Source organism: Hyperolius riggenbachi, chromosome 7 (genome assembly GCF_040937935.1).
Source record: "Hyperolius riggenbachi isolate aHypRig1 chromosome 7, aHypRig1.pri, whole genome shotgun sequence".
NCBI classification, from domain to species: Eukaryota; Metazoa; Chordata; class Amphibia; order Anura; family Hyperoliidae; genus Hyperolius; species Hyperolius riggenbachi.
In genome coordinates this window covers 107,859,496-107,875,162 of record NC_090652.1, presented here as the reverse complement: position 1 = coordinate 107,875,162, position 15,667 = coordinate 107,859,496, and the positions used below count along the sequence as shown (strand labels likewise).

Here is a 15,667-nt window from a genome sequence, read left to right as displayed (position 1 = left end):
TTACTGTGCAGGCGCAGTACAACGGAGCCTTGTACTGCGCTTGCGCAGTAAGCTTCCGATGACGCAGGCAGAAGCGAGCGGGTGCGCGGCCACTGTAGCGCAGCCGCAGTTGGATCCCATGCCACGCTAGACTGGGGCCGGCAGCGGAGAACGGCAGATGGGAGGACGCCGCCGTGGGACATTACCGCTGCAGGGGGCTGATAGACGCCCAAGGTAAGTGTCTGTTTTCCTCCTCAGAAACCCCTAACAGAACTCCTTTAAGGTTCAGGCTTGCTTAGATATTTGCAAAAACATCTGCTTCTAATTTCAAATTAGCCCTCTCAATAGTCTGTAATATCTGAACATGTCTACGTGAGGTTTTTTTTTTTTTTGGTTTTTTTTGCCTGGTTTTGTTCTTTATACCCCTGCATGTCTCAAATGAATATGATGGCTGTTGGATGAACAAGGGTCTGTGATGCAGGGCAGTGGGGCAAAAAAAGAAATACAAAAAGGGGGCACCGAGAGCCCAATATAGTCCAGTAAGTATTGGTAAATAAGTGGATAATGAAAGAGTATAGAAATACTTACAAACCAGGGTTACCATGTAGGCAACCACTGTAAACGCAGGTGGGGAGATTAGACCTGTCCCCACTTGGGATTAAAAAGTCGCTCTCCGTAGATGAGAAAACGGGGGATAAACCCTCTACCAAGGGTGGACTCTAGTAATGTATACAGTAAACAGAGGTGCCAAAAGAATAAAACTTAACTAAAACAGTTAAAATTATAGAGGAGGCAGTGGTGGACTTACCTCCTCCAAGTAGACACAAGTACTGTGGAGTTTGTAAATTACAGAAATGTATTGAAATACTATGTAAATTGTGCAATGCATTTCCCAGGTGTGACCCTGCTTCATCAGGCAATACAAAAGGAGTATATAACAGCAGCAGGTGCGAGTGTCATCAAGCACCTCTGGGGTGAACACATTGTATCCAGCGCAGGAGATTTGGCCGCAGCCAGTGCCACCATAGACTGTAATAGGAATTACGGCTATTGTGATGCACAATGAGCAACTTCGGTGCCATCAGAAGACAGAGCTGAAGTTACTTTTAAAACACTCTAATTCGTCCGCCAGCAATAGCTGGAAGCCGAATTACATCATTCCCTACCATCCACGTCGACCTGGAGGGGGGGATAGTAATTAATGCTGCCGGGACTTGTGCAGGAGCAGGGTAAGCCATATACCGGCTGTATCCTGCGCCCAAATCTCCTGGAGGCGATTTCATATGTACTCCTTTGCGAAGCAGTCATGTGATCTCGGCCACAAAACAGGTTTAATGTGACTACTAAACATTAGTTTGTGTATAGGATCAAGGATTGTTCATGCACAGAATTGTTGTGTCCAAAATGTAAACTTAACCCAGTCTATCAATGTTGAAAACGTTCCATTTTATCTTTATTGTAAGATTTAAAAAAAAAAAAAAAAAAAAAACTTAAACACTCACATTTGCATTATATTTGTCTTTCAGGGAGACATTGGCAACATCTGAATATTTCAACAAAGTGTCAACAATTTGAAGACAGTTCGGTGATGATTACCAAGTGCAGGAGAAGAATGAGCCTGAATATTATACAATAATCTTTACCGATCAGCTTGACCAGCAAACGTGTCTTAAACTTGACTTCAGTGGCCCTGGATCCAGCCTTCAATATGCACAAGGAACTTCCTTCCAACCAACGTTCAGAGTAGACTGTTCAACTCATCCAAAGTCTTCCTTTGACAAAGAGCCAAACCCTGGCATTACCGCTCAATGTTCAGAGCACTATATACTGTACAGATGCGGAGAAAAGTGAAAAAAGTGAACATTATTTTATAATTTACCTTCTTCCACAGAACTAGAACGTACCAAGGAGTCCTAGTTCATCATCACACACAATGGCAGTTCAAAAAGGATTAGTGATGCCAGCTCTGTGCTTATGGATGTTTGTTCTATTTGCCCTTTTTTATACAGGCCAAGTACACGCAGACTGCTGGCTCATTGAAGGGGACAAGGGTTTTGTTTGGCTTGCTATTTGCAGTCAAAATCAACCACCTTATGAGTCTATACCACAGCACATCAATAGCACCATTGTAGACCTTCGACTGAATGAAAATAAAATAAAAAGTGTCCACTACTCATCACTCAGCCGTTTTGGTAACTTAACGTACCTCAACCTCACCAAGAATGAGGTGTCCTACATCGAAGATGGAGCTTTTGCTGGTCAGTTCAACCTGCAGGTGCTTCAGCTTGGCTATAACCGATTGCGAAATCTGACAGAGGGAATTCTTAGGGGCCTGGGAAAGCTGGAGTATCTCTATCTCCAGGCAAACCTTATTGAAACTGTGACTCCTAATGCCTTTTGGGAGTGCCCAAACATTATGAACATTGACTTGTCTATGAATCGGATACAGAGGCTGGACAGTAACACCTTTGTAGGTCTCAGTAAGCTAACTGTGTGTGAGTTGTACAGTAATCCTTTCTGTTGCTCATGTGAACTTCTGGGCTTCTTAAAGTGGTTGGACATATTCACTAATATGACACGCACCTTTGACCGCATGCAGTGCGATTCCCCACCTGACTACAGTGGTTACTTTTTGCTTGGTCAAGGTAGATCCAACTATCGAAATGCTCTTAGCATGCTGTCTACTCTGTGCACAGATGGACCATACACCATAATGCCATATGTGATATCTCCAAGGTACCAAGTTACCACGGGCCCTCCCGAAAGCCCTTGTTCTGAAGAAGACTGTTTTTCTGGAGATGGGACTACACCTCTTATTAATGTATATACACCTCCTGCCAATTCCAAAGTCAGCCTCAGTGTAAATTTAAACACAGAAACACATTCTGATGCAGTTCTAGTGGCAGAAATCCCGTACCCTTACAGCAAGATGTACATCTTAGTTCAATACAACAATAGTTTTTTTACTGATATTCGGAACCTGAAGTCAGAGAAAGAATCTATAAGGTTAGATGGCTTGAAGCCCAATACAAATTACACTTACTGTGTCGCCTCTATTCGCAACTCTCTCAGGTTCAATCACACCTGCATAGCCTTTTACACACGCAGCCATACCAAACAAGAACATGTGCCTACGCCATCCACTGCAACTCACTATATCATGACTATCCTTGGCTGCCTGTTTGGTATGGTCATCATCTTGGGGATTGTGTATTACTGCCTGCGCAAAAGGCGCCAAAAAGAGGAAAAGCACAAAAAGGCAGGTAGCAGCATGAAGAAAACGATCATTGAGCTGAAATATGGTCCTGAAATGGAGACTCCTAGTATCAGCCAGCTGTCTCAGGGCCAGATGATGGGTCCAGAGACAATGTCACGTATCCCCTACCTACCGTCTGTGGGGGAGGTGGAACAATACAAACTTATTGAAACCAGTGAGACACCTAAGGCAACAAAAGGAAACTACATGGAGGTACGGACTGGCGAGCAGTCTGATAGAAGGGATTGTGAACTGTCAATGTCCCCAGATACACAAAGTTCAGTGGCTGAGATATCTACTATTGCTAAAGAAGTGGACAAAGTTAACCAGATTATTAATAATTGTATAGATGCATTGAAGTCAGAGACCACTTCATTCCAAGGGGTCAAGTCTGGAGCTGTGTCTACAGCAGAACCCCAGCTGGTATTGATATCAGAACAGATACCTAGCAAACATGGCTTCCTTTCCCCAGTATATAAAGATAACTATGGTCACCCTTTACAGAGGCATCATAGCATGGAAGGGCCAACAAAACGCTCTAGCACATCATCCAGTGGCTCTATCCGCAGTCCTCGATCCTTTCGTTCTGAAGGATCAGCACACAAGTCTGAAGCAAAATACATTGAGAAGACCTCCCCAACTGCTGACACAATCCTCACTGTGACACCAGCTGCTGCCATCTTGAGAGCAGAAGCTGAAAAAATTCGCCAGTACACAGAGCATCGGCACTCTTACCCAGGCTCACACCAGGCTGAGCAGCAACAACAACAGCAGCAACAGCAACAACAGCCCATCCCTCAGCATGAAAACATGGGAGTGAGGAAAACTTCCATACTGGAGCCTTTAACTCGGCCCAGGCCCCGGGAACTGGCCTACTCCCAGCTTTCACCTCACTACCACAACCTGAGTTACTCCTCTAGTCCAGAATATACCTGCAAACCCTCCCACAGCATCTGGGAGCGTTTTAAACTGCACCGTAAGCGCCACAAAGAGGAAGAGTACATGGCAGCCGGCCACGCCCTGCGCAAAAAGGTCCAGTTTGCCAAAGACGAGGATCTTCATGACATCCTAGACTACTGGAAGGGTGTGTCTGCCCAGCACAAGTCCTGAGTCCTCACCTCTTCCCTTTCCCTCCATATACTCGTGACTTAACTTTTTTTCTTTCAGAGTTCCTAACTCTCATTCCAGCCAGTGAGCCCTAGAAAGCGTTGTGGGTACAACCCTCAGCAGGGCTGTAGTGGAAAAAATGAGGTTAACAGGACCAAAATCAAACTAGCAGCAGCTAATTTTTATTCTAAACTGTCTTAAAGAATGGAAAGAAAATTAAAAAAACAGATATATCATATTACTAAAATAAAACAACTAAATAAATATAACTCACTGACGTGAGAGTATGCACCAAATCAGAAACACAAATATATACCCTGAAACTGTGAGGAGGAATTACAATTTTTTTAAACAAAACTTTAAAAAAAGGTGGGGAAAAAAACCTCAGAGTGCGCTAGTCTGAACTCTACGCCTAATCGCATGTAATTTCATATTCTGACTTGCGTAGTTTGACTTGTGTGAAATTTCGTTCCTTCCCTTCATAATTGCAGGAGAACAAATAAAGCGTAAAATAACAGCAATGAGACAGGAACAGACAATGTCACTCCTTTCGTTAAAGATTAATTTTTATTTCAACTGAGTCGTCCAGTGCAGACTTTACCTAACGGGAGGCTCTGATTGAACACTTACAGCTGCACTGATAACTGTGATCACTATTACACTGTACAGATACAAATTTCTATATTTGCAATGTTTGCTGTAAAGAGAGAGAGAGAGAAAGAGAAATTAAATATGAGAAAATATATATATATAAATGAATATACTTATAGCTTAACTCTTTGGCAGTCTGCGAGGCTCGGACAGTCTCGACAGTAACTGTGAAAGGGTTAAAAAAAATTTACCCTGTTTGTATCTGGTTTTAATCATGGGTTTTAGAAACAAAAAGGTTGTTTTTTATTATTTCACTTTATTTTGTTTACAAAAAAATAAGAATTCTATGTTTTGTTGTTTTCCGAGTTGGTTTCATTAGCTCTTTGCTGAATGGCTGTTTTCTGAAAGAGGTAAACTGCATTGAGAAATAGAAGACACTCTTACAAAAATGAACCAGTATTCCCGTGTCTTATTTAACCACTTGAGGACCAGAGGTTTATATTCCCCGGTGATCAGGCGATTTTGTACAATGCAGCATCTCACAACTTTAATGGTTTATTGCTCGGTCATACAACTTAACACCCAAATGAATTTTACCTCCTTTTCTTCTCACTAATAGAGCTTTCTTTTGGTGGTACTTGATTGCTGCTGCAATTTGTGGTTTTATATATATATATATATATATATATATATATATATATATATATATATATATATATATATATATATATATATATATATATATCACTGTTATTTGAAAAAAAAGAAAAAGTATGTTCCTTTATGCAAGCGCAAGCTCTAATCTCACTCCTTGTGAGATCCCACCATGTAAGGAGAGAGCCACTCTGCGGCTATCGTCCTGCGTTAGCCACTCTGCGCCCTGCGTGAGTGGTTAACAATAGATTCCCCTCTAGTATTCTGCACTGCATATTGCATACATTATGCCTCATGCAGACATTAAAGGGAACCCGAGGTGAGAGAGATATTGAGGCTGCCATGTTTATTTCCTTTGAAACAGTACCAGTCCGCCTAATTCTGTATCTCTAATAGATTTAGCCATATATCCTGAACAATCATGCAGATCAGGTACTCTGACTCTTACTGGATTAGCTATATTCTTGTTCCTGGGTTTTGATTATACACATTACTTATGCCAGAAGGGCTGCCAGGCAACTGGCATTGTTTACAAGGAAATAAATATGGCAGCCTCCATTTCCCTCTCACCTCGGCTTCCCTTTAAGATGAGGATTTTATGTCTCCCAGTGGTTTATGGTCACTTTAGGTGGTTGTCTAATGTCTGTAGGGACATTACTAAGCCTGTAAAGCTGCCCACTGGTAAGGGAAATGGTCACTGCTCTCTTTTTTTTTTTTCAAAGGTCACAAATGTATTTCATTGCAAAGGGTCATCTGGTTATCTCTTCTTGTACAGGCAAACAGAGGTGCCAAAAGCATGAAAGTCGATAAAAAGTTTAAAAATCGGGAGAGGCCAAGGTGGATTTCCCTCCTCCAGGTAGACACAAAAAACTGTTGATAGAGTTCAACCAAATATTTATTTACATACTCCAGAAAGTGCAACACTTTTCGCAGGAATATCACGCTTCCTCAGGCTATGAACGGAGCATAAAACTCATGTAGATCTAGTACAAAGCAAAACGCTTGTGCGTTTTGTAAATACATATTTGGTTGAACTCTATCAACAGTTTGTCGTATCTATCTGGAGGAGGGAAATCCACCTTGACCTCCCCCGATTCTCAAACTTTTTTTTTATCAGCTTTTATCCTTTTGGTGCCTCTGTTTGCCTGTACATGATCTAAGGCCACCCTTGGTGGAGGGGTGTTGCCCCTTTTCTCCGATCTACAGAGAGTGACTTCTTAATCCTGAGTGGGGACAGGTCTAATCTCCTCACCTGCATCTACAGTGGTTGCCTGGATGGTCACCCTGGTTTGTGAGTATTAATATCATATACTTACTTTGTCACACCCATATTACCAGTACATACTACACTATATTGGGCTCTCAGTGTCTCTTTCTGTATTCCACTTCTGGTTATCGCCTCTTGTTCCTTCTGGGGTCTTACAGGACCACCATCATGAAAACGTTTAAAACAAGTGTGTATACAACTTAGAAGTACATCTCTCCTAGAGTAAAGTAAATAATATTTTTTCTCATAGGTTGATTTTGGTTACAGGTAGTAGGTAGTAAATAAATACCTGAGAGATTTTGGACCAGTCTATCTCCTCAGTGGGGGATACTCAATATTTCCTTTATTCTTTGCAAAAGCATTCTCTGGAAATGATCTATACAAAGATGTTGAATTGGGTAGACACTTTGTTTTGTGTAGTTCCCCACATGGGATTTATTTGATGTTGTTAAGAATTACGTTTCTTTGATTTGCTTTGCATGTCATGTGACCAGCAGAGTGGTTCATGTGACTTCCTGTGGGTGGGGTATAAAGCTGTCACTAATGTAAGGTGTGGCACACCAGAGGAAGGGCTAAACCTGAAACATGTTGTGCGCCTCTGCTTTCTCTGTATGCAGTTAATACAGTCCACTAGAGAAGCCTTTTGTGTGTCGTCTCCATTTTCTTTCAAAGATATCGACTAGCCTGCCTACTCATTTGCACATTCGTGAGTGCTTTTGAAAAAAAGAAAAGCCTGAGACTCCCTCTTGAGGAAATGAACTAGTCCAAAATCTTCAGTGTCCCATAGTCACCCCCAGCCACTGACCCAACCCATGAGCTGCAGCCAGAGGGGAGAGGAAGCAAGCTGCAAGTTGTGCAGTAGCAAGCACAATTCCATGCAACATCCTGTCCCATGTCCACCACTTTACTTCTATACTATGTTATGTACTTATCATCCTGATTGTAATTTGAATTTGTTTTTTTCATTTCTGGCTTTATTTGAGCTTAAACAATGTACCTGTGTCTTTCTGCTACATGATAGTGCCTGGATGAAAACATTTTAGTGGTGGCTTTAGGCAATACATAATCTTCTGTACACTGACCGTATAGAGGGACACAGGAACAACCAATCATTACACTGATCACTTAGGAGAACACAGGCAGGTGGCATGGGAAATGCCAGTCATTACACTGACCACATAGGGGGCACAGCAACAGCCAATGGCTTTTCCTGTGTCCCCTATATGGCCAGTGTATCTTCTGCTACTAGACATCTTTTTCCGCTGTGTATGAAAAACAGAGTTGGCCTTTTTTTTCCTCACAAAAAGTCTCAAAGAATTATTTAAGGAGCACATGATTGGTTTGATTATATGATTGGTTTGATCATATGATCAATTTGTAAGTCTCTGATAAGCTGGTTGTGATCATGTCTCACAACTGCTTCCTGTGTAAGCTGCAACAGGAAGCAAAATAAAGATATAATCACATGGTTGTGACCATGCAATCTGAACTACAAAACAGTCACATGATCAAATGAATCATGAGTTTCTTTATGGTATCTCAAGGTTTTGTTTGCTTTTTTTTTCTCCAAAGACAAGATTTTCAACTAAATAAGATCATTAGGTTGTTACATTTTACTTTGCAGGAGATTTACAAAGTAGGGATATGTATAAAATAGTACACTGAATAAAAAAGAAAATACGTCTTTAAAGCGTACCTAAGGTATGAAAACACGTACTAACCAAAGGAGAAGGAAGCCTCTGGATCCCATATAGAGGCTTCCCGCTCCTGCCCGGTTCAAGTAGATCTGCTGTCATACGAACAGCACAGTGAGTGGGCTGCAGTGGCAGGAGATCGGCAGCAGTGGCGGGAGTGTGAGGCACGGTAATCGAAATCAACGCCCCGGCAGAGATAACAGGTCCCAGACAGGGCGTAGATTTCAATTAGCCTGGTCCGGAAGTGGTTAATGAGGGACTTAGGGATGCCACAATCTGTATATAGAATGTGCTGCATCTGTGTGTGATATATATAATCACGCAGATATTGAATACTTTTAATATCATATTTTATTAACAATCCTAAAGTGTACGGTTCATAATCCTGGAGAGATTTAAAATCAAAATAATCTGGCCAAAATGAACATCTTATGTAACCGAATCACACTTGTAAGATCACCCACCAGTTAGCAAAAGCAATCGGCAAGGTGTCAGGAAGGCTTGGCTTCAGTGTCTAAGATCCATGCAAACCAAAGTATGTAAGTGCTCTTTGGAGATGGTTAATGAGAAGCTAAAGATCCAGCGTGCATGTAAATTTAATGCAAATTGTTTAAAGCGCAGATTACCGGGTCAGTTAGCGGTCAAACCAAGTGGCCCAAGGAGATGGAGAATGAGCCCATGGTCCAAAGGAAACTGGAGGAAGCCCCAGGTAAGTATCAATTATTTAAGTAGTTTGGTCTCAGGTATACTTTAAGGAAGAACTACACTTACATTTTTTAAAAATGTATAGTTTATTTTTGAGACTATGTCTGCAAACCAGTCCCTAAATTTATGTTCTTGGTTATCCAAAGTAGAAGAACACTGTAGAACTCAAGGGATCAATAAACGTGGACTGGCTTTTGTTTTAAGAGGAACCTGAGGTGAGTTAAATATGGAGGCTGCCGGATTTATTTCCTTTTAAACAATACCAGTTGACTGACAGTGCTGCTCATTTTCTCGTCAGTAGTGTCTGTATCACACCCTGGAAACAAGCATGCAGCTAATCTTGTCAGATTTTTGTCAGAAACATTTGATCTGCATGCTTACTCAGGGTCTATGGCTAAAAGTATTAGAGGCAGAGGATCAGCAGGACAGCCAGGCAATGTGCAATGTCTGAAAAGAAACAAAGATGTCAGCCTCCATACGTCACTCACCTCAGGTTCCCTTTAAGTAGCAGGTGGCAAAACTGTAAATACCCTCACCTGGATCATGTCAGAACATCACAGGGACTGCTGAAAAGTCAGTAAAGTAGAGTTTATACTACTGCACTTACCAACAACGAGAACTCTTGGACAGCCTGGATTTAAGAAAAAAATGCTCACTGTGAGTTCAACATATGTCTACAATCCTACCACTGCCAATGTCATTACCTTTCAGCATCTCCACTGTTTTCTGATATAGGTGATGGTTGCAAACTACTCTAACCAAGCAATCCAGGTTTGCTGGATTATATATGTTCTCCAGTGTTTTCCATCCTTCGTAAATCTACTCATTTTAAAATGGAGACTCAAATCATTACAAATGCCTGCTTGTAACAGGTGTATTTCCATTGTTAATAAATAAAAACACAAAAAAATACTACACTAACTCATGCCTGGGTTATTCTTTGAGTCCCAGATTTGCCTTTTACTTTGGTGAAGACCTGCTGGGAACCTTATTTTACATGTGTAAGTATGGTACTGATTTGACATGAGCTGTCCATCAAAATAACTTACAAAAAGTAAGCCGGGATAAACATCTAGCATACAATGAAAAACCACTTGATTAAAAGCTACCTTCAGTTAGAACCATTTCTGGTTCTGAGAGACAAAGGGTGATGAGGCTGCCATTTATTTTCATTTAAACTATGCCAGTTTCCTGACCAAGTGACCATCCCACTGCCATCAGTGTCAGAATCAAACACCTGAAACAAGCATGCGCCTACTGTGGTCAGACTGTAGACATACCACCCAGGGCCAGATTTGTACTCTTTACCACCCAAGGCCACTGTTACCAGCCGCCCCCCTTCAGTATAGGTAGAGAGTTGACCCTCCCCCCCTTACCTCCAGTATAGATAGCCAGATGGCCCCTCCCCTTCTCTCTAGTATGGTAGCCTGATTACACCCCCTTCCTCCCAGGATAGGTAGCCAGATGATCCCTCCCCCCCTTTCCCTCCAGTATAGGTAGTCAAATCACTCCCTTAAGCCCTCCCCCCCTCCTTTCAGTTTAGGTTGCCAGCTCACCTTCACACCTCAGCAACCATCTGTATTATTCATTTCTCTGCTCATCTGCAGTGCAGAAGCTTCATTTTCTTCTCAGTCTCTAATGCTGCCCAAGTCAATAGCCGCCGGCCACAATGCAAACGTGCACAGAGAGCAAGGTGGCTGCAGAGTACCACGGTCAAGCGCTTGCCTTATCTCCCTGCATTGCTGCATTTGCAAGCTTGAAAATGCTGCAACAGTTTAGTCTGTTGCTTTGGTGCCCTTGCTGCTGTAGTGCCCTAGGCCATGGCCTTGGTGGCCTTTGCCTAAATCTAGCCGAGACCCCCTGAGCTGTATACTCCTTTAGGCTAGAAACCCACTAGGAGAGCTTTTCTGAGCGCTTTGTGATCTGAAAAGCTCTAGCTAATGTAATGCTATGGGTGTGATCCCACTTCAGTGATGTGATTTTATAAAAATCCCCCATAGCATTGCATTACCAAGAGCTTTTTCAAATCACTCACGCTTGCAAAGCGCTCCCAGTGGGTTTCTGCCCTTAGGGTCAGTGGCTCAAAGTATTAAATGCAAAGGAACAGCAGTAGGGATGAGCTTCTGATTTCTGTGGAATTAAGATTCCAATCAGAAATCAGCTTTCCTCGATGGAAATTGGTATGTGGAAATTGGCATGTGGAAATACCACATTACCGAGATTTGGAAGTATTGGACCAATCAGAGAATCAGTATTGTACTGTGGAAATCAGATTAACGTGCAATTTTTAGATCAATCAGAAGACTCAGAAGTATTAGGCCAATCAGAGAATACAGAAGTTTACCACGGTAGCCAATCGGAAATGAGGGTTATGAATAATAGCGTACATCCACATAAAATATTTTTTTTTTAGTTCACAATTAACAAACTGACAAAAATAACAAAAAAAAAACATTCTTAGAAAAATCCGGGATTTCAAAAACCTAAATCGGAAAGACACTTATGGGTATGCAGAATTCCTTTTGAATCTCAGGACATCCAAATAACTGGCATTTTTTAAACTGAAAGGGAACTAAAACTGAGAGGGATATGGAGGTTTCCGTTTAAACAATACCAGTTGCCTGGCAGTCCTGCTTGATGTCTTTGGTTGTAGTAGTGGCTGAATCACAGACCTGAAACAAGCATGCAGCTAATCCTGTCTGATTTCAGTCAGAGCACCTGATCTGCATGCTTGTTCAGGGGCTGTGGCTCAAAGTAGAATAGATACAGGATCAGCAGGGGAGTCAGGCAACTGGTATTATTTTAAAAGGAAAAATCCATAGACTTCTCAGTTTAGGTTCCCTTGAAATGCATATATGGCAGCCACCATATCTTTTTCATTACAGTGTCACTTTAAAAAGAATTTCCTTCCTGACTACAAGGTAAGAGGAAGCACCCCTGCATTCTGGAAGTCCTCTATGCAGAGGCGTAACTAAGTCCCACCGGGCCCCCCTGCAGAATTTCAGAGCAGGCCCCCCCCTCCCCTGGGGCCCGCTCGTGGCCGTTTTGTGGGGGCTGGAGGGGTGGCAGAATGAGGGAAGAGCCTTGCCCACAGTCGGCGGGGAGAGGGGAAGTCCCCCCCCCTCTCCCTCACCTCGGGGCTCTCCCCTCTGCGCTCCCCTCCAGCTAGTGTGCTAGCTCCAGTGTGTGGGCAGCAGGCAGATACATACCTTCTTCCGTGCGTTCCATCGCAGACTTCTCGTTGTAGCGGCTGACGTCATTTCCAGAAGGGACGTCACTTCCGGAAGTGACGTCAGCCGCTAGAGCGAGAAGTCTGCGATGGAACGCACGAAAGAAGGTATGTATCTGCCCGCCGCTGCCCGCTGCCCACACACTGGAGCTAGCACACTAGCTGGAGGGGAGCGCATAGGGGAGAGCCCCGAGGTGAGGGAGAGGGGGGGGGACTTCCCCTCTCCCCGCCGACTGTGGGCAAGGCTCTTCCCCCATTCTGCCACCGCTTCAGCCCCCACAAAACGGCCACGAGCGGGCCCCAGGGGGGGGGGGGGGAGCAGGCTGCAGAGCCTATTGTTATACCCCTGCCTCTATGTTATTATGCAATAAAGTAATTGGCAGTTTTATCCTGCGCCTCCATCTCTTTCTACCACTAAACTTTGCTGATGGGTGTAATTACAGCAGAGCACACAGGAGAGTTTGCGATATGTCCATGTGTTAGAGTTACTGTCAGAACAAGTTCTGATGGACTAGTATTCCACATTTGTACAGTGATCACAGTGAAGGACCGCTTCCAAAACTGAAGATGGGACCTTTAACTTCTAACCCCACTGGGTGAATTTTTGTCATTTTTGATGTCCTTAAAGTGAACAATTTAGCATCACATTTTATGAATAGGACAATATGATCTATACAAGGTGATCATATGCTTTAATATTTTCTTCTTACTAATTGAAAAAAAAATCTAGTTCAGCCAGCTTTTCCTCATACCAGAGGTCCCAAGTTAGTTTAGAGGCACTTTTCTGCAACATGTCCAGTTCCAGCATAACCTTTCTGTGACAATGTATACAATTTGTTGCCAATATCTTTTTTTGTAAATAGGCGAGGCCCAGAACATCGCAAAGGTCCAATTGAGTTTTGGCACTTCCTCCCCACCCACTCACTCTTTACAACCATACTCCACCCATTGCATTGATTTAGATGCAAGAGTATAGAGTGTATGAACTGTGCCTATTTTGTCCTACCAGGAGATCTGAGAGAGCACTCCAATGCTTAGGGTGCATTCACACATCCGATTTTGATTTGCACCGCCATGCCAATTTTACCACTTCCATGTAGTGTGAAAACTTACCTACATAATCTGTTCATAGAATTCACCATACAGCGAGGTATCAATATTGGTTATTGATTGGCCATTCAAAATTAGGTGTGTACATGCACCCTTACTGCAGCTCTCTTTTGGGAAACAAATGAAATAAGGCAGAATGAGTTCATTCTTTCCATTTGGTTGACTAAATTTCAAGCAAATATTGTTGCAATGCTCAACAGCCATCTGCTTAGCTCAAGCACCATAACAGGTTTGCACTGGAGAGTGAGAATAATCCCTTTTAGCGGTCATGTGGATGTTTGTAGAACATTTCGTTTCCATCTCTGAGGTCCAGGGTACATAAAGCATGGCCCAGAATTCTTCACAGGAAAAATCACATGATTATTTTCTGATGATGTAGGAGGTGTAAAGATGGGACTGCAGAGTTGTGGAGGTCTGTATTACATGTTGGAAACTTAACTAGAGGAAAATTGAGAGATTAACACCCAAGGCCTCGTAGCTGAACTGGTATAGTGGCAAGAGCAAAGATACCAGATACCACACTCCCATCATACTGTTGTGCAAAGAAGAAAGTGTGGATCACATCAGTCAATAAGTTCATATCAAATTGGTCCTGGCTTTCACTAAAGCAAAGAAAGGGAAGTACAATATATGTGTGTGAACAAAAAAGGTAGATAATGTTTACACATATTATTGTAATCAGTAAATAAATTGCTTAAAGAGACACTGAATGATGATATAATGAATTGGTTGTGTTATACGGATAATTACTAGAAGATTAGTAGCAAAGAAAATATTCTCATATTTTTATTTTCAGTTATATAGTGTTTTTTATAACATTAGATAATTCTCTAATATTTGCAGTTTACACACTACTCAGCATTCTAAATGTTTTTACACAGCAGTCTTGTGAACTATTGACCTGTCCTCTGGAGAGAATAGGAAAATATTGTGACAGACACTTGAGATAACAACCTTCTGAAGACAGAGCTCTCTGCGACTTTGAAAGTCGTGGAACTCAATGGCTTTTTTGCATAGATAACAACTGGAGTTTCTTAACTCTTCCTATACTGGAAACAATATTAGACTTACGTCTTTGCTCCTTATGTTTTATTTCTTAGCTGTACTACACATACAAATCATATCATAATTTTTTTTCCGCTTCAGTGTCTCTTTGAAGGTTTTTTTTTTTAAGTAGTTTCAATGAAAATGGTGAAGACAAAATGGAAGTTCACCAATGAATGTTTCAAAATAAAGCAAGCAGACAAGAGTCCAAAAAGAATGTTACACCCCCCCCCCCCCCCCCCCCCTTTTCACTGAGCTACAAATGTTGAAACATGCCGTTTAAAAACAGCCAAGAGTAAAACTTGTATGAATACTTCCTTCTCATATCTCAGGAGAAGTGTATGTGTTGTGGTTTTGTCTGAAAAATACAAACTGAGATGACCGATAGCCTCTTCTAGTATAGTAGGTTAAAACATATAAAGAGGAATTGATAAAGGGTACTCTCAGTACTGAGTCACCTGAAGGTTAACCGCTCAACAAGCCAGTGGAAAGAATGAGTCTGTCCCTCCCTACTCAGGTTTTTCTTTATAATAACTTAAAACAATGCATTTCATGGACTAAATATCCACTTCCTCAGGCCATTCAAGAGTATCTAGTGGATGCGATGTTTAAAAAAAGATGTGCCTTCATTGTGGAGGCACTTCTTTTTGATGTTGCATCAACTAAACTCTTGACTGAACTTAGGAAGTGGACGTTTAATGCACAAAATCTTTTATTGGAAGGTATTTTAACAATGATCCTTTTCTTATAGACCGGTGGTCTGGTTTCTATGCAGGTACATCTACCACTCATCCTTCTTTTCGACACATTTTAAATTGTTTTACAGCCCTCGGTGTCTCCCATACATCAGTTTCCTCCTCCTATTTCTGTCATGTTTGACCTAAAATAGTTAACATAGGCTTTTGTTTTCAACACTACTACTGGAAAAGTGAAAACAGGTAAATTCCAGCTCAAGCAAGCCTGTATCAGCAATGGACAACTGCATAGAAGACCCATCATCTATGGAAGTGGAACAATTTAACTCCTAGTTG

The 15,667-nt window shown here is 42.0% G+C and overlaps 1 protein-coding gene across 6 annotated transcripts in view; it reads left to right on the top strand.

Moving 5' to 3' along the window:
- The window catches only part of ELFN1 (extracellular leucine rich repeat and fibronectin type III domain containing 1), a 941,931-nt gene extending 936,343 nt beyond the window's left edge, over positions 1–5,588 (top strand). For all 6 annotated transcript variants that reach the window (XM_068244492.1, XM_068244494.1, XM_068244493.1 and 3 more), the window contains one exon: positions 1,506–5,588. In XM_068244492.1, the coding sequence (XP_068100593.1) occupies positions 1,913–4,345 (2,433 nt within the window). In that variant the 5' untranslated portion in view covers positions 1,506–1,912 and the 3' untranslated portion in view covers positions 4,346–5,588. The remainder of the gene's footprint in view (positions 1–1,505) is intronic.
- The last annotated feature ends 10,079 nt before the right edge of the window (positions 5,589–15,667 follow it).